Source organism: Bufo bufo, chromosome 5 (assembly GCF_905171765.1).
Source record: "Bufo bufo chromosome 5, aBufBuf1.1, whole genome shotgun sequence".
NCBI classification, from domain to species: Eukaryota; Metazoa; Chordata; class Amphibia; order Anura; family Bufonidae; genus Bufo; species Bufo bufo.
In genome coordinates this window covers 415,821,899-415,839,860 of record NC_053393.1, presented here as the reverse complement: position 1 = coordinate 415,839,860, position 17,962 = coordinate 415,821,899, and the positions used below count along the sequence as shown (strand labels likewise).

Sequence of the window (17,962 nt, the reverse complement as noted above, 5' to 3'; positions counted from 1 at the left end):
AATTGCCATAATGATAGTCTCTGGGGCTCAGAAAGCCCACGTGCCCTTATCAAACACGTGAGGAACTCTCTCAAAGTAAACATGTTCTGGGCAATAAGCAGGTACAAAGTCTATACTCCCTTCATTTTTTCTGAGGATACTATGATTGGCCACTCCTACCTGGAAATATTAAGGGAATGGTTTATGCCACAATTAGTGGAAGCTCTGCCAAATCTAATCAGCAGGATGCAGCTCCTCATTTCCAGTTGGGTGTTCACCAATACAGAATGAAACTGTACCGAGATGTTGGATCGGCAGCACCGGAATAAATGTTTCCCTAAAGTTTGGTTGCCCTCAACGTTCATAAGCTCTAATATCCTGCAGCTTTCTGTGGGGCTTCATCAAGAACTCAGGGGCGTAACTCAGTGGCATACCAGGGCAAGAGGGGGCCCAGTCTTAGTTGAGATTATCTCCTCTTCTACTGGAGGTGAAAACTTGGTCAGGACTCTATGTCTAAAGGAACACATTTTAGCAAATCAAGCAGTGGAAAAATGCCTTAAAGGGTTATTAAAAAAGGTTTAGGCAGAAACCCTTCTGTCCTGTGTGGGCGGCCTGGTTTGATCCTTGCTATGGGGCCCTTATTTCTCTATGTACCCCACTGCAAGAACTCATTGTATCTGACCCCCCCATTTCTCCCAGACACAGGATATGATCGCTGCACTGCCTTCAACGATCATCAGATCTAACATCCTCCGACTTTCTGTGGGGCTGCTTCAAGAACTCAGTGTATCTGCCCACTCTCCAGCGACAGGATCTGAACGACCTAAGGCAACGCATAACTGAAAAAGTGGAGTCCATATCTGAGGATATGTTGGCATGCATCTGGACAGAACTGATCTACCACCTAGACATCTGCCATGTCTCTGTAGTGTGCAGATAAAACTTGGATAGTTTGTCTTTTACTGCTAAAAAAAATGTGTTGAATACTGAGGTGATCATTTTGCACCATTCTTTTTTAGTCATCTCCTGATCTTGATAATAAATGGGACTTCCTACCCATGTACAGGTTCTGTGTTGCACACTTACTGCCTATTGAAAGTAACTCACATCATATATTTGAATGCAATGCTACTTCTATGTTGAAAATCATGAAGAAAACTGCCATTGCTAAGAACAGGTTTTAGTCTCTTAGCCTCTTTTGCAGGATCCTCACAATTTGGCTGTTTTGCTATGCCTTCTTCATCGTAAAAGTCTTATGTCTAAAGTAATAGATACCATTCCCTTATTGTGCCACTGCATGGCGCTCTTGTTCTACTTATACAAGACTGCAATTTTTTTTTTATCTGCTAATCGAGAAACCTCAGCGTGTTTCCGTATTATAATTATTAATACACACAACTATCAATTTTGTAATTAATTAGTTTGATGTGTTCCTAGGTTAATTCTGTGCTCTGTTTTTATTTTGAGCTCTGATATTCTTATAATTGATAAAAACGATTTAAGATTATACACCTTTTAATTTTCACTATATCCAAAGCTAACAGGGAGGTGGCTCCTTCCAGGAAAGCACATATTTATAGTACGGATCAAATGGAAATAAAAGCTGATTGGGAGTTAAAGGGCACCCCACAATGTAAGCTGGTAAATTTTCTTTGACTCACCAATTCATGGAATTCAATTGGATCTGGATTCAATCTCAAATGTGGCAAATTGATTTGCCCAATACTTTCACAAGTAAATTGACAAACCTGAGTGGGAAGAAAAAGTTACCCTTCTCTAAAGCTGACTATCGTTCTGTTTCACTTGAAAGCTCCTATTTTCATATTTGCCATAGTCTAGAGATATTTAGATGTCCATGCTATAAATGACCATTTGAAGAGAAACGTATCAAAAGCTGGTCAGATGTTTGGCCAGTTGAAAGTAGTTTGTATTTCTTGAATTACATATATTGTGTAGCTCAGAATCTGAGCTGTTGCTCATATCTCTTTATCTAAACAAAGCAGAATTTTGAGAATATCTTGGCATCAATTCATTTTGGTGTATTGCACGGCTTTAAACATGAGGCATAATTTACTTAAATATATGTATATCTTTTCAGATAGGTTGTCTCTTCATCAATATATGGGGGGAATTGCAGGATGGTGGAGAATTGCAGTAATAGGATGACTGATCACATTGACTTTTGAATATTAGGGATTAAGCTGGGTGTTCCCTTTAGGGTCCCTGAGGGTGTCAAAATTAATTCTGAAAGATACCGTATATGGAGTTCCTAACTAAGCATTTTCTGGCATGGTATAAAAAGAAGAACTGTTCCTTCCAGAATAAAGGCATTATATGTAAGACAATGCACCATCCCATGCTGCAAAAAAAAAAAAAAAAAAAACATTGACTCCTTGGTTGCTAGGTTCATAAAATGAGATAAAAACATGTTTTGGCCACCATCATCTCCTGGCCTCAATCTTATTGAGAACCTGTGGCTCATCCTTAAAAGGAAGATCTATGAGAGTGGCCATCAGTATACCTCAAAACAACAAATCTGGGAGTCATTACTTGCCTCCTCTGTGAAATACAATTTGTTGTTGTTCAAGTCATCTCAAAGAAGGTCTATGATATCCTCTATGCTGCCTGAAGGATAAGCCTAATTTATGAATGAGGTTGTGGTCTACATTATTTTTTGCCCATGTAGGTTTTCTTTATTGGAATAAAAGATAAGACCAATGTTTGTGTGCTTGAGAGTACATCTGAGGTCCATAGAAACTGGGGAGGGTTGTCAATGTTTGATCTAATATATATGGGACTGTCATAATGGGGATGCACACGTATTTTACTGCGGCATAAGTTAAAATGGATACTGCATGGTTAAGCGCTGGGTCCATTAGACCACAATGACCATAATGAGTCCCTTTCTATAGCTACCTTGTGGCATTAATTTATGAATAATATAACCTTAAGGAATTATTAAATTGTAATTATTATGTACCGGTAACCGGTATGATATATGGGAGGACAAGTGTGGGTTGTTCCTTAAGGTGTGGAGCGTCACCACGCATTCTAGGGCCATGAAGAAATGTAACTAAATGCAAAACAGCAGTCACTGTCTGAACTGTTATCCCAGATGTTTTTTATATGTTTTATGCAGAATAAAGGACAATTTCAGGCAAGTATCGTGGCTTTCTATTCAGCTGGCACTTTCCATGCACAAACTCTTACTTCAGAGTACCACCCTTATCATACAGGTGTGCTTTCCACTCCAGAATCTTTTGCACAACCAGCAGTGCCATCACAATTCTGACTTTTGGGGTGTTTTATTAGGAACCCAAGATTGGTAACCCTTTCCCAACATCTGCATACATGTACGGTGTAGGACAGTGCCCTACACAGCAGACACCTGGTGACAGAATATGTGATCATAGACGGCTCTAATCACAGACATTTAACCGCTCAGATGTCATGGCCAATTTCAACCACGGCAGCTGGGTGGTCATTTACGAGATTACAGGAGCTGTTCCATTGCAATGAAAGACTGGGGCCTGCTGTAGTAAAGTTCCTATTAAACCATTACAGTCTATGGCACAAGCTGTCTAACAATCGTATTTCCTTTATAAATGTAATATATAAAGGTTATATATATATATATACAAAAATAATAATACATTTAAATCACCTCCTTTCCTCATTTTACAGGTAAAAATAAACTATAAAAAAGTTCAACATAATTGGCATTGCTGTGTCCAGAAAATGCCCAGACTTAAATTTTAAAAGTATTTATCCCTTGTGGTGAACAATGTAACACATGGGTGTCAAACATGCGGCCCGCGGGCCGCATGCGGCCCGCAATGAATATCTTTGCGGCCCGGCAAAGATGCAGCATCGCAGACTGCTATGTATGAGCCGGGAGAGAGGAGGGGCTGGAGTCTGTAACTAGGAGCGGGGCCCGGTGCAGTCACTGTACTCTTACACCGGGCCCCGTATAAACGTATTTATAAACGTGAATCCTTATCCTGTTATTAAGTTGAACTAACGCTGCCCTCTCCCATGTTCCCCTGTATCCCCATAGCACTTACTTAAGCTTCAATAGCAGGCAGAGCGGACGGCAGCAGTAACGTCACTCACTGACGTCGAGCGCCTGCTCCGCCCACTTTATGAATGAAGCAGGCGGAGCAGACGCGCGACGTCAATGAGTGACGTTACTGGTGCCGTCCGCTCTGCCTGCTATGGAAGCGTGTTCGTAAGTGCTGTGGGGATACAGGGGAACATGGGAGAGCGCAGCGTTAGTTCAACTTAATAACAGGATAAGGATTCACGTTTATAAATACTTCGGTGAGCAGAGGGCCGGTGTATTGGGGGACACTGTTATGAGGGGGATCTGTGGATGACATATAGCAGTGTCATCCACAGATCCCCCCCATAACAGTTCCATCCACAGATCCCCCCCACCTCATAACAATGCCATCCACAGATATCCCACCCCATAGCAGTACCATCCACAGATATCCCACCCCATAACAGTTGCATCCACAGATCCCCCACCTCATAACAATGCCATCCACAGATCCCCCATAACAGCACCATCCACAGATCCCCCACCCCATAACAATGCCATCCACAGATCCCCCCACCCCATAACAATGCCATCCACAGATATCCCACCCCATAGCAGTACCATCCACAGATCCCCATAACAGTGCCATCCACAGATCCCCCATAACAGTGCCATCCACAGATCCCCCATAACAGTGCCATCCACAGATCCCCCATAACAGTGCCATCCACAGATCCCCATAACAGTGCCATCCACAGATCCCCCATAACAGTGCCATCCACAGATCCCCATAACAGTGCCATCCACATATCCCCCATAACAGCACCATCCACAGATCCCCCATAACAGCGCCATCCACAGATCCCCCATAACAGCGCCACCCACAGATCCCCCATAACAGTGTCATCCACAGATCCCCCATAACAGTGCCATCCACAGGTCCCCCACCCCATAACAATGCCATCCACAGATCCCCCCACCCCATAATGCCATCCACAGATATCCCACCCCATAGCAGTACCATCCACAGATCCCCATAACAATGCCATCCACAGATCCCCCATAACAGTGCCATCCACAGATCCCCCATAACAGTGCCATCCACAGATCCCCCATAACAGTGCCATCCACAGATCCCCCATAACAGCGCCATCCACAGATCCCCCATAACAGCGCCATCCACAGATCCCCCATAACAGCGCCATCCACAGATCCCCCATAACAGCGCCATCCACAGATCCCCCATAACAGCGCCATCCACAGATCCCCCATAACAGCGCCATCCACAGATCCCCCATAACAGTGCCATCCACAGATCCCCCATAACAGTGCCATCCACAGGTCCCCCATAACAGTGCCATCCACAGATCCCCCACATGACAGTGCGTCATCCACAGATCCCCCATAATAGTGTCATGCACAGACCACCATTAATTCAAAGCCCACCAAAAGCACAACTTTTGGTTAAAAATATTTTTTTCTTATTTTCCTCCTCAAAAACCTAGGTGCGTCTTATAGTGAAGTTTAATATTTGTATATATATTTAGGTCTCACTTGTGTTATTGGGCAACGGGATGTTGGGGGTCAGCAGTCATGAAACAACAATGTTGTTCTATGAAAATGTACGTTTTTTTTTGTTTTTTTTATGCGGCCCACATAAACTTAAATTTTGTTTTTTTGGCCCATGTTAGCCTTTGAGTTTGACATGCTTGATGTAACAGAAAAGAAAATCAAAATGACCTCCCCCCAACACAATGACTATAAAGTGATCAAAATTGATAATACCCCATTATGGATGTCAGAATATGGCAATGCGAAAAAAGTATTAAAACATAAGAAACTATAAAAAAAAAATTGGTGTCACTGTAATCATACTGACCTGTTGAATGATGTTAACTTAATTTTTACCCAATAGGGATTACAAAAAAAAACCATAAAACGATGGCGAAATTGTGTTTTTTTTCCCAATTTTATCTTATATATATTTATGTTTTTTCCCCCCTCTACATCATATGCATTATGGTGCCATTAAATAGTACAACTTGTCTGTCGGAAAACAGGTTGTAATATAGAATGTGAACATGGAAGGCAGGGAGTAAAAAAAACTAAAAAACTAAACGAAAAGATAGAAAATGGTCGCATCAGAAAGGGTTGGAGTTTAGGCTGATTTAATTATGTTTTTTCTCACAAATTCATACTTAGTTTTTAATTACTAGTTTCTATTTTGGAGAGATGTATTCCTCATTTCTTATCTCTTGGTGTATTATTTCTAGAAAATGTTTTAGCTAAGTTATATTTGCTGTATGCCGATTAAGTTAAAAACACCTAATTATAGCAAAGCATATATCACCTAACAAGCTGGTACAGAAAGCCACAGTTCTACAGTTCTGATTGGGATTTCTTGTTTCATATTAATGTGGGAAATGCTTATTAAAATGCATGGCAACTGGTGCATTAGTAGGTGTAAAAAATACACAGATGGCACTTGACTAAAACGTGCAAATGAAACTGGAATGTAAATTGATTGTTATACTTAAAAATAGATGCTTAACTTTTTGGTGGATACATATTAATATTAATTACATTTGTCATTTTGTAGCTGACTTTGGCCTTGCCAAGCAGAAGCAAGAAAACAGCAAACTAACGTCTATTGTTGGAACTATTCTGTACTCCTGGTAAGGTCACTATTATTCATCAGTTTTAGTAATTACAGTAAAAATACAAGGTACAAATGCAATCACTTTACATGAATGTCAACTAAAATTTGATTTAACTGACACATTGGTGGTAATACTATATGTAGACTAGTGTTAGAGACACACAATACTCTGGGAAGAAAGGGATGAAAATGAGCTCTTAACAAGCTCTGCATCTAATGCCATCAGATGTAAAGAAGCTATCCTATAAGTCAATGTTTGACCCTTTAAATAGGCCTTGAGACATAACTCGGATATTGAATAAACCAGCACCTCAGTTTTGGGGTGATTGCCCTTCATCAGTGCAGAGCAGAGAGTACTGGCTTAAATGGGTGAGAGGCCTAGTTACTGGCTTATTTTATATCTGAGTCATGTCTCGAGGCCTATTTAAAGGGTGGAACATTGACTTATAGGATAGCTGCCTTACATCTGGTGGCATTAGAGGCAGAGCTTGTTAAGAGCTCGTTTGTATCCCTTTCTTTCCAGAATTATAGAGGAGCATGTATAACCTAAAAGTTTACTCACACTGATAAAGGCACTCTCTCCCCAAGGAGAGATAGTAGCCCCCAAATCCTGACCTAGGCCTCTCACCCAGTTAAGCCACGGTCGAACATTGACTTATAGGATAGCTACCTTACATCTGGTGGCATTAGAGACAGAGCTTGTTAAGAGCTCATTTGCAACCCTTTCCAGGAGCATGTATGGCCTATAAGTCTCCTCACACAGATTGAGGCGCTTTCTGCCCAAGGAGAGACAGTACCCCCCAAAACATGATACTCTGTTATGCTATTCTGTCCAGTTTAGAAGATTTTCAGTCAGGGTTCAATTATGAAGAACATCAGAAATTACTGGGGAGCTCCGACTTCCACCTCACACATCAGCCTGAACCAGACGTTTGGACCTCCCAACTTAAACCTGCACATCTCACATCAGCTTAAAGGTCTTGTTAACAAGTTACAACATCTCACTCTCACATTTAGAGGACAGTTCATTATGACCAACAGCATATTTTATGAAAATGTATGATATCAGATTAATGGAAAGTAGAGGAATGCCCCAATAAAAACATTCAGCAGATATTAAAGTTAGACTAAGGTCTGGGCTAAACTGCGACTATTTGCAGTGCTGCTGACTGATTTTAACTGTTGAGTGACAGCTGTAGTCTACAAGATTTCAGACGCCGCAGTTTACTTGGCCTCTTTGGGCTGCAGCTTCATAGTTAAATCAAGTAGGGCTACAAAAAGTATGATTTACTCCTAATATATACATTTTTATGAAAAAGATTGCTTCACCTCATAGTTTATTATTCCAGCTTTATTAGTTTTATTAAAGACATTTTCCAATGATATATGCTATTAGAACTAGTGATGATCGAGCATGCTCGGCCGAACACCAGTTCGGCTCGAGCATTGCAATGCTCGGCACATTGCGGTGTTCGGCCGTACTCGAGTCTCCTCCCTGCACGTTTGTTGGCTGCTACGCAGCCAATATATGTGCTGGTAAGTACTGCCACTTACTGTAATGCCGTAGTCATGTTGGTTACTGGCATTACAGTGATTGGCTGCCCGGAACGCGTCATTGGGTGCTATAAATCACCCGATGAGGCGTGGTTCGGCCAGTCGTAGTCAGGGAGAGGTGTGCTGTAGAAGGGACAGATAGTGTAGAGAATTGAATTTTATTTTTTGGTTAGGCAGGGTTGGTGTTAGAGACCCAAAAGTCCTTTTATGGACTATTGTTGTATCTGGCAGCAATATATATTATTAGCGCAACCTGCGCTAAATCGCTTGCAATTGTTCGGCGCTGCAGACTGCGCTACACCTCCTGTATAACGTTTGCACGCCCTAAAAATATCTGTGAAATCCAGTGTACTTTTTCCGTAGACGCTGCGGACAGTGACATTACGTGCGCTACATCTCCTGTATAACATGTGCGCATCCTAAAAATAGCTGACATCCAGTGTACTTTTTACGTAGACGCTGCGGACAGTGACATTATCTGCGCTACATCTCCGGTTTAACGTGTGCGCACACTAAAATATCTGTGACATCCAGTATACTTTTTACGTAGACGGCGTCCTCTGCGGACAGTTACATTACCTGCGCTACATCTCCTGTATAACGTTTGCGCATCCCAAATAGCTGTGACATTCCCTGTAATTTTTAATTAGCCGCTGGTGACAGCTGCGACATTACCTGCTCTAAATCTCCTGTACAACGTTTGCGCATCCCAAATAGCTGTGACATTCCCTGTAATTTTTTATTAGCCGCTGGTGACTGCAGCGACATTACCTGCGCTACATCTCCTGTATAATGTTTGCACATCCTAAATAGCAGTGACATTCAGTTTCATTTATTTGCGCATACACTTACAAAACCTGCGCTACTGTACGTGTGACATACTTGCAAGCATATATACCATTAAATGCCATAGCACTAAATGCGCACCTTTCCAAATTGCTGGCCCTGGAAATGTTGTCATTTAGGCTTGTGGACACTGCCTGATGGTGGTGGCGGTCCCTCGTTACTCAGTCCCCAGCCGCCACTATTTTTCCCGGTATGCCGTCCCCGCCTTACACCAGCATGTGTCCCGTAACATCACCCGTGCCCTGACCAACGCAGTTATTGGGAAGGTCCACATATTGACTGACACATGGACAAGTGCTTGTGGCCAGGGACGCTACATTTCTCTGACGGCACACTGGGTGAATGTTGTGGAGGCCGGGAGCGTGTCGTACCCTGGGATGGCACAGGTGCTTTCGACGCCAAGGATTGCGGGCCTTACTTCCATCAGGATTTCCGCCACCACCTACAATAGTTGCTGCAACCCCCCCCCCTTCTCCTCCTTTTCCTACACTTACACCTCTGAATTCTCATCTTGCAGCACCAGTCAGCACTGCAGTGGAAAAGCGGCAACAGGCTGTGCTGAAACTAATATGTTTAGGTGACAAACAGCACACCGCCGCAGAGCTGTGGCAGGGTATAAGGGACCAGACTGAGCTGTGGCACTCGCCACTCAACCTAGAACCAGGCATGGCCGTAACTTGGTGGCGACTTTGGAGCTCGGCAAGCTCGCACACATACCATGCCTAGCCCATGTGTTCAACTTAGTGGTTCAGCGGTTTCTCAAAACCTACCCCAATTTGCCTGAGCTACCGGTGAAGGTGCGCCATGTGTGTGCCCATTTCCGAAAGTCATCTACAGCAATTGCCAGCTCACCAACTTTTGTGCCACGTGAGCACACGCTGGAACTCCACTTTCTACATGTTGGCCAGGCTTTGTGAGCAGCAGAGGGCAGTAGTGGAATACCAGCTGCAACATGGTCGTCGCCTTTCCAGTCAGCTTCCGCTCTTCACAAGCGATGAGTTGGCTTGGATGTCTGTCCTTTGTGAGGTTTTACGCAACTTTGAGGAATCAATACAGATGTTGAGCGGTGATGCCGCTATTATCAGCATAACCATCCCACTTCTGTGTCTACTGAAACGCTCGCTGCTCACAATGAAGGAGGACACTTTGCTTGTGGAAGATGTGGAAATGGGGGAAGACAGTACACAGGTTGATAGCCATACCACCCTTTGTTCGTCTTCCCAGCACGAATTGGATGATGATGATGATGAGGAGGAGCAGAAGACGGTTGCCTCCACTACAGAGGGTAGTACCCACAGCAGGTTTATTCCAACTGTTCAGCGTGGATGGACCGAAGAGGAGTAAGACGATGAGGAGATTGAGAGTCATCCTCCTGATGAGGACAGCGCTGTCTTGTCTGTTGGGACTCTGGCACACATGGCTGACCTTATGTTATGCTGCCTTTCTCGTGACCCTCACTTTATACGCATTTTGGCCAACACCGATTACTGGTTGTTCACCCTTCTCGACCCCTGCTACAAAGAGAACTTCTCATCTCTCATTACTGTGGTGGAGAGGACTATCAAAATTGTGCAATACCAGAAGGTCCTTGTGGAAAAATTGGTCCAAAAATTTCCAACTGACAACGCTGGCAGCAGAGTACGTAGTTCCTTGGGCAACTGAGGGGATATGAGGTGAACATACAGCAGTTCCAACAGAGGCAAGGCAACACTCTCCAAGGCCTTGGACAGTTTCATGACACTCCTCCAGCCCCCTTACCCTGATGCGCGGCCTAGTGTCACAAGGAGAGAAAAGTTTTGGAAGATGGTAAAGGAGTACATAGCAGACCGTGTCAGCGTCCTCAATGATCCCTCACAATTATTGGGTGTTCAAGCTGGACACGTGGCACGAACTGGCGCTCCACGCCTTGGAGGTGCTGGCCTGCCCTGCCGCCAGCGTTTTGTCAGAGCTGGTATTTAGTGCTGCTGGGGGCATAATAACTGATAAGCGCATCCGCCTGTCAACTGAAAATGATGACAGGTTGACTCTTATCAAAATGAGCAAGGCCTGGATTTCCCCTGACTTCTCTACTCCACCAGAGGAAAGTGGCTGAACATAAAGTCACTTTAAAGGGCTTCTGTCACCCCACTAAAGTCATATTTTTTTTTTTGGCTACTTAAATTTGGCTACTTAAATTCTACTGCGATATATCAATATATAATGCTCTTACTGATTTTCGTTCTGTAGTTTCTTCAAAAAACTGACTTTTATAATATGTAAATTACCTCTCTACCAGCAAGTAGGGCGGCTACTTGCTGGTAGCAGCCGCATCCTCCTTTCATAATGACGCCCCCTCCTCATGTTGATTGACAGGGCCAGCGAACGCGCTCGTCCTCTGACTGGCCCTGACTCGCCGCTCCGTTCGCCCGGTATAGCCTCTGGTATCTTCATAGTTAGGCTCCACCCAGGGGAACCTGCCGGCGTCTCTTTCTCCTATGCTGTAGCGCTGGCCAATAGCAGCGCTCAGCTCATAGCCAGGCTATGAGCTGAGCGCTGCGATTGGCCAGCGCTACAGCATAGGAGAAGTAGACCGCGGCAGGTTCCCCTGGGTGGAGCCTAACTATGAAGATACCAGAGGCTATACCGGGCGAACGGAGCGGCGCACGGGGATAACAGTAAGTGCAGGGGGATCCCTGGGCGCCGCTCTACACGTCTGTATAGTCAGTTTAGAGGTTTTATTCTGGTGAAAGGTCCTCTTTAAATGTGGCTTTTATGGTGTAATGAATACACTGTATTCCTATGCACCCCTTCCACCACAAAAAAGGGTATATGGTTCAATCTTCCTTTTCTCGTCCTCCTCCTCCATCATATCAACATGCATATTAGACTGCCCTCGCTCCTAATGTTTTAGAGGGTCAGCTCAGCAGCAGGCCCTCAACCATAATTTTTTCAATGGTCAGCTCAGCAGCAGGCTCTCAACCATAATTTTTTCCATGGTCAGCTCCGCAGTAGGCCCTAAACCATAATTTTTTCCATGGTCAGCTCAGCAGCAGGCCATCAAACATAATTTTTTCTATGGTCAGCTCAGCAGCAGGTTCCTCAACCATAATTTTTTCCATGGTCAGCTCAGCAGCAGGTTCCTCAACCATAATTTTTTCCATGGTCAGATCAGCAGCAGGCGCTCGCCCCTAATGTTTTAGAGAGTCAGCTCACCAGCAGACCCTCAACCATAATTTTTTCGATGGTCAGCTCAGCAGCAGACCCTCACCCCTAATGTTTTAGATGGTCAGATCAGCAGCAGGCCCTCACCCCTAATGTTATAGAGGGTCACCAGCAGGCCCTTGCTCCAAATGTTTTTGAGGGTCACCAGCAGGCCATCAATCATAATTTTTCAAGGATGTATGATGCCCTCCTTTATGTGTAATAAAGGGTGTATTGGAGTGCTGGTTCCTTGTAATTTTTGGAAGCTCTTTCACTTAGTGCATAGGCTTTATGAGTGTAGGAGTCCCACTACCTGAACAATTGTACCACAATGTGAATGAGGCCCTCCTTTATGTGATATACAGGTTGTATCGGAGGGCCTCTTCCTTGTAATTTTTGGCAACACTTGCACTTTATATACTAGTAAATATACAGGACAGAATGTTTCCTAACAATTTTTCCTCTAAAATCGATTTTATCTTTGGTTTTGTGCGTATTATTGTCAGTCTGTAAAAGTGGTGTACTACTCGGACAACATCGTTCCCAGCAGCGACCTATGAGTCCAAGATGCATCCAGACAGCCTCCCCATGCTGTTCCCGAACCACTTTAGTGGTGTTTCCATAAATTTCTGACCTTTTCATGTGAACCAGACACCCTCCCCTCTTCAAAGCAGAGGGTGCCTGGTTTAATGCTCGGGTTCTCCTATTGACTTCCATTGTGCTGAGGTGCTCGGGAGAGCACCCGAGCATCCCGAGGTGTTCTACTCGAGCACCCAAGCACTTTGGTGCTCGATCAGCATTAATTAGAACCCATTGCTCAAAAGGGGAAATAAACACAAAAATAGAAAGTATTAGAGGTCACCTGATTCTGACATCCAGTAACACTTATATGAATGATGCTGTGTTAGTTTGCTAACATGAAAAAGACATTATCACATTTAAAACCAGAGATAGGACATCATAGACTCAAAGACCCAAAATGAAAATTAAAGGAGCAAGAACGTCTAGGTTAAATTTATAAATATAAATGAATCTATAAATGATATTGTTATGAAAGCCCTATATTTTAAAGTGTTAATTAAAAATAATATTAATCCAGTTTTTATGTGTGAGGAAGATATCTAACTGGATTTCAAAAACAGACAGGACAGAGTCTCATCATCATTAGATCATGTGCAATATATTATCAATATGAGTGCCTTCTTAGGGGTTGTCCAGGCTATGGTGTGCCCCATAAGAAAGAAAAAAACAAAACACCTGTCCGCAATCCTGCCATTCCATCACCATTGCTTTGCTGCTCCCAGCCGCACCAGAAGTCTCCTGGTCCGGTAACTGCTGCAGCATTCACCGGCCTCAATCGTCACATGTGCTTGAATGACACATCACTGCTAGTGATGTGGTAGTGACCGTTCAAGCAGATGTGATTGCTGAGGTCAATGATTGGCCACAATGGCCATGGGACCAAAACACTTCTGGTCTGGCCAGCACCAGAAGTGGCTGTAAGGGCAATTGGCTCTGGAATAGGGGGACAGTGAACAGTTCTTCTTTTTATTTATTTATTTTTTTACTGGGGGTTGTCGGCTCCTACCCTTTAATTCTACACTATTACAACCAAAACTTTAATACAAGCCTTTCTTTCATGTTGATTCAATTACCACAATCAAGAAGTTGTCTGCATTCTGCTCAATGTTCAGAAATGCCATACAATGATGTCCTGCATGATGGCAGCAACTTAAAAATTATGCCTAGCTCAAAGCAGCAGAATCTCCTGCATGTGCACCTACACAGTAGAGAATACAACCACCATCTTTGGAAGGTTTAGATGCCGCACTTTGTTTACATATGTTACCCTTGGGTATGGAAGGGTCTTCACCATGTGTGCTAAGGTAAGCCCTGAAGTGGTATAGATTTTTTTCTTCTTGTATAACATGTCAATGTATGGCATTTCTAAAATCTGAGCAGAAAGTCGACAACCTCTTTATTTAGTTTCACCCTAAAAATGTGTTGATGCCAGTCTGGTGACTCTTCTTGCTTAAAGGAGTGAAAGGGGCTGAATAGGTTTTTGCCACAGTGTCTCATTAACCCCTTCCTGATGCGGCCATTTTCATTAATTTCTTTTTTTTCACCTTCCAAGAGCCATAACTCTTTTCATTTTTACGTTCACATAGCCATTTTGCAGGACAAGTTGTACTTCTAATAGCACAATTTAATATTTCATACAACGTAGTGGGAAGCTGGAGAAAATTGCAATGAGGTGGTACTGGAAAAAAATTTCAATTCAGCTATGGTTTTATGGGTTTTGTTTTAGCAGCATGCACTGTGCATTAAAAATTACATGTCTTTATTTTGGGGGTCAGTATGATTACAGCGATACCAAATTTATTTAGTTTTCTCTTCTTTTAATACTTTTAATAAAATAAAAACAGCTTTGATAAAAATGTTTTTCTTTGCATCGCCACATTCTGGAACTCATAACTTTTTTGTTATGACTATGGAGCCATGTAAGAGCTGTTTTTTTAGTGCAAGCTTAATTTTTACCATTTTGGGGTATGTATGACTTTTTGATCAGTTTTTATTCAATTATTTGGAAGGCTAGGTGACTAAAAAAATGGCGATGGCTGCACACCATTATAAACACAAACAATAGACCTAAGAAATGGGGATCATTCTAAATAAGTGGTATCATACCTACTATAAATGAGTCAATGGAAGCTCTTAGCGCACATATTTGATCAAACGTGTGTCGGGCTCATCTACCAGGCGTCAAGGTGGCTTCCGCAGATGGGTCCCTACCACTAATATACCGCCTCTCTTGGAATTACCTAAGCCTACAGTTTTCAGGGCAGTGTAGGAACCAGCTATATTTATACTCTGCTCAGAAGTCCCAGGTAGATGGGCGTTGTTCAGTCTAAAAGAGGCGCTACCCTCAATTAATACTACAAGAAAATTTTGACTCGAACATTCAGAATCACAGGTGCATATCCATAAAGCAAACATGATTGATAAAAAAGAAAATGGATGCACACCATTATACATACAAACGATAGAGCTAAGAAATTGGGATCATTCTAAATAAAAGTGGTATCATACCTACTACCTCAATGGAAGCTCAAGGCGTCAAGGTGGCTTGCGCAGATGGGTCTCTAACACTAATATACTGCCTCTCTTGGACTTGCCTGAGCCTACAGTTTTCAGGGCAGTGTAAGTCCAAGAGAGGCAGTATATTAGTGTTAGGGACCCATCTGCGGAAGCCACCTTGACGCCTGGTAGATGGGCCCGACACACTTTTGATCAAATATGTGCGCTGAGAGCTTCCATTGACTCATTTATAGTAGGTATGATGCCACTTTTATTTACAATGATCCCCATTTCTTAGCTCTATTGTTTGTATGTATAATGGTGTGCAGCCATTTTCTTTTTTATCACTCATGTTTTCTTCATGGATATGCACCTGTGAATCTGAATGTTCTAGTCTAAATTTTCTTGTAGTAAAAAAATGGTGATTCACAATTTAGATTTTTCGTCTATTACAGCATTCACCATACAGGACAAATACTTATATATTTTAATAATTCGGACATTATACTATAAACTGCAGTAGTTTACTATTTAAGTCTATGGTAAAATCGCTGTGTTCCTATTAAGTCCAACCACAGGCAAGATTTAATAGAAACTTAGCTGTGGCAGGCCTGGGAGCCTGCACAAGGCCCAAGAGTGCCAAAGCAAATGCTCTGGTGATCTCCTCGTGAGTAGGTGCTCAGTCTCTGGGCAGCCTGCTCCCAGTAAATGACCACTCTGATACCATGGTCGCAATTGACTATGGCATCTGAGGGGTTAAAAATCTGTGATCATAGTTGTTTCCTTTCAGACTGTGCCTGCTCTCCTCCTGTGTGGTAGGCGCCATCTTTAAAAACATGACATGCGCCATACATTTGAAAGTTTTAGTCAGGTGTGGAAAAATGCTGCCAAGTAAGAATGCTTTCAAAAATAGAAGTAATAATGATTTATTTTTATTAGTTAATAAAATGCAAAGTGAAAGAACATGAAAAATCTCAATCAAATCAATACCACCATTTACCTTCAAAACAGCATCAATTCTTCCAAACATCTTGGAGAACTAACCACAGATCTTCTGTGAATGTAGGCTTGCTCATATCTTTTTGTCTTTTAATGTAATCTCAGACAAACGCGATGTTGAGATCGGGGCTATGTGGGGCAGAGATCTTTACTTCCAGGACTCCTTGTTCTTCTTTATGGTGAAGATACTTCTTAATGGCATTAGCTATAAGGTTGGGGTTATTGTCCTGATGCAGAATAAATTTGTAGCCAATCAGGCACCTCCATGATGGTATTGAATGATGGATACATTTTTGCTTAAATTTCTTAGCATTGAGGACACCATTAATTGTGACCAAATCCCAAACTCTATTTGCTGAAATGCAGCCCCAGACTTGCAAGGAACCTCCACCATGCTTCACTGTTGCCCGCAGACACTCATTATTTTACTGCTCTCCAGCCCTGTGGTGAACAACCTGCCTTCTGTAACAGCCAAATAGTTCAAATTTTAACTGATCAGTTAAGAGTTCCTGCTGACATTTTTCTGCTTGCTGGTTCCTGTTATGTTATGCATAGTTGAGCCGCTTAACCTTGTCTTCACATTGAAGATATGGCCTTTTGGCCACAATTCTTCCACGAAGACCACTTCTGGTCAGATCTCCTAACAGTAGATGGGGGTACCACTTGTTTCTGCCAGCTGGACATCATTGGATTTTGAAAAGAAGTAAGCATGATGGAATTTATCATTAACCAGCATCCCCTGTGCTGCCGAAGAATATGACTCATTTATGGTGAGGCGCAGCCCTTGTCATAAATTAAGTGCATCCTTTGGCATCCAGTGCACCTGGACTGAAATCTTTTTTTACTCCTGAAAACTGGCGATGCATCCTGATGTACAAAATCAAAACGGATCCGTTTAATTCCGGTATTGAGATCCTCTGCCGGATGTCAAAACTGGAATTAACAACACAAGTGTGAAAGTAGCCTAACCACCGAGCCACTGCATATACAATGCTGCATAGAAATAAGTGTTGGAAGCAAAGCAAATCCACTTTGCGTCACAATTTTGATTATCAACTTCACATGAACTACTTGAAACTGAACATTTTAAATAAGAGCTTTGCCAGAATGTTTGATAAATTGTACTCCTTCTCTTCTAAGTAACTGCCCTTGAAATGGGTTTCTTTTTATAATTTCTAAGCACAAAGCCTATTTTCCTGCTAATAAAAAAACAGATTCATGAATATATATTTTTTATTAATTTTTTAAACACTTCCCTACCGCCCATAGGATATAAACGTCCTATGGGCGGTATAATTTTTTAAACACTTCCCTACCGCCCATAGGATATAAACGTCCTATGGGCGGTTGTTTATCTCTAAATGGACGTTCTAAAAAACGTCCATTCAGAGATGGCAGATGCACGCTAATCATGCAGCTGCCGAGCGGGGAGCCTGCTGTCAGTGACAGCAGGGCAACCCAGAGGGAAGGCAGGGAAAGTTCCCACGTGTCACTATCTTCTAGATCGTATACAAAGCGCTCAGCTATGCACTTCCTGTCCCGGCCCGGTGGTCATGTGACCGCCAGGGCCGGGAGAGTGCAGGAGCTGTCGGGTCTTCCACAGACTTTGATCAGCCCTGAACTGA

At 42.8% G+C, this 17,962-nt stretch overlaps 1 protein-coding gene across 3 annotated transcripts in view; it reads left to right on the top strand.

Moving 5' to 3' along the window:
- The window catches only part of NEK10 (NIMA related kinase 10), a 266,495-nt gene that overhangs the window by 134,618 nt on the left and 113,915 nt on the right, over nucleotides 1–17,962 (top strand). For all 3 annotated transcript variants that reach the window (XM_040432102.1, XM_040432101.1, XM_040432100.1), the window contains one exon: nucleotides 6,621–6,696. In XM_040432102.1, coding sequence (XP_040288036.1) covers nucleotides 6,621–6,696 — 76 coding nt within the window. The remainder of the gene's footprint in view (nucleotides 1–6,620; nucleotides 6,697–17,962) is intronic.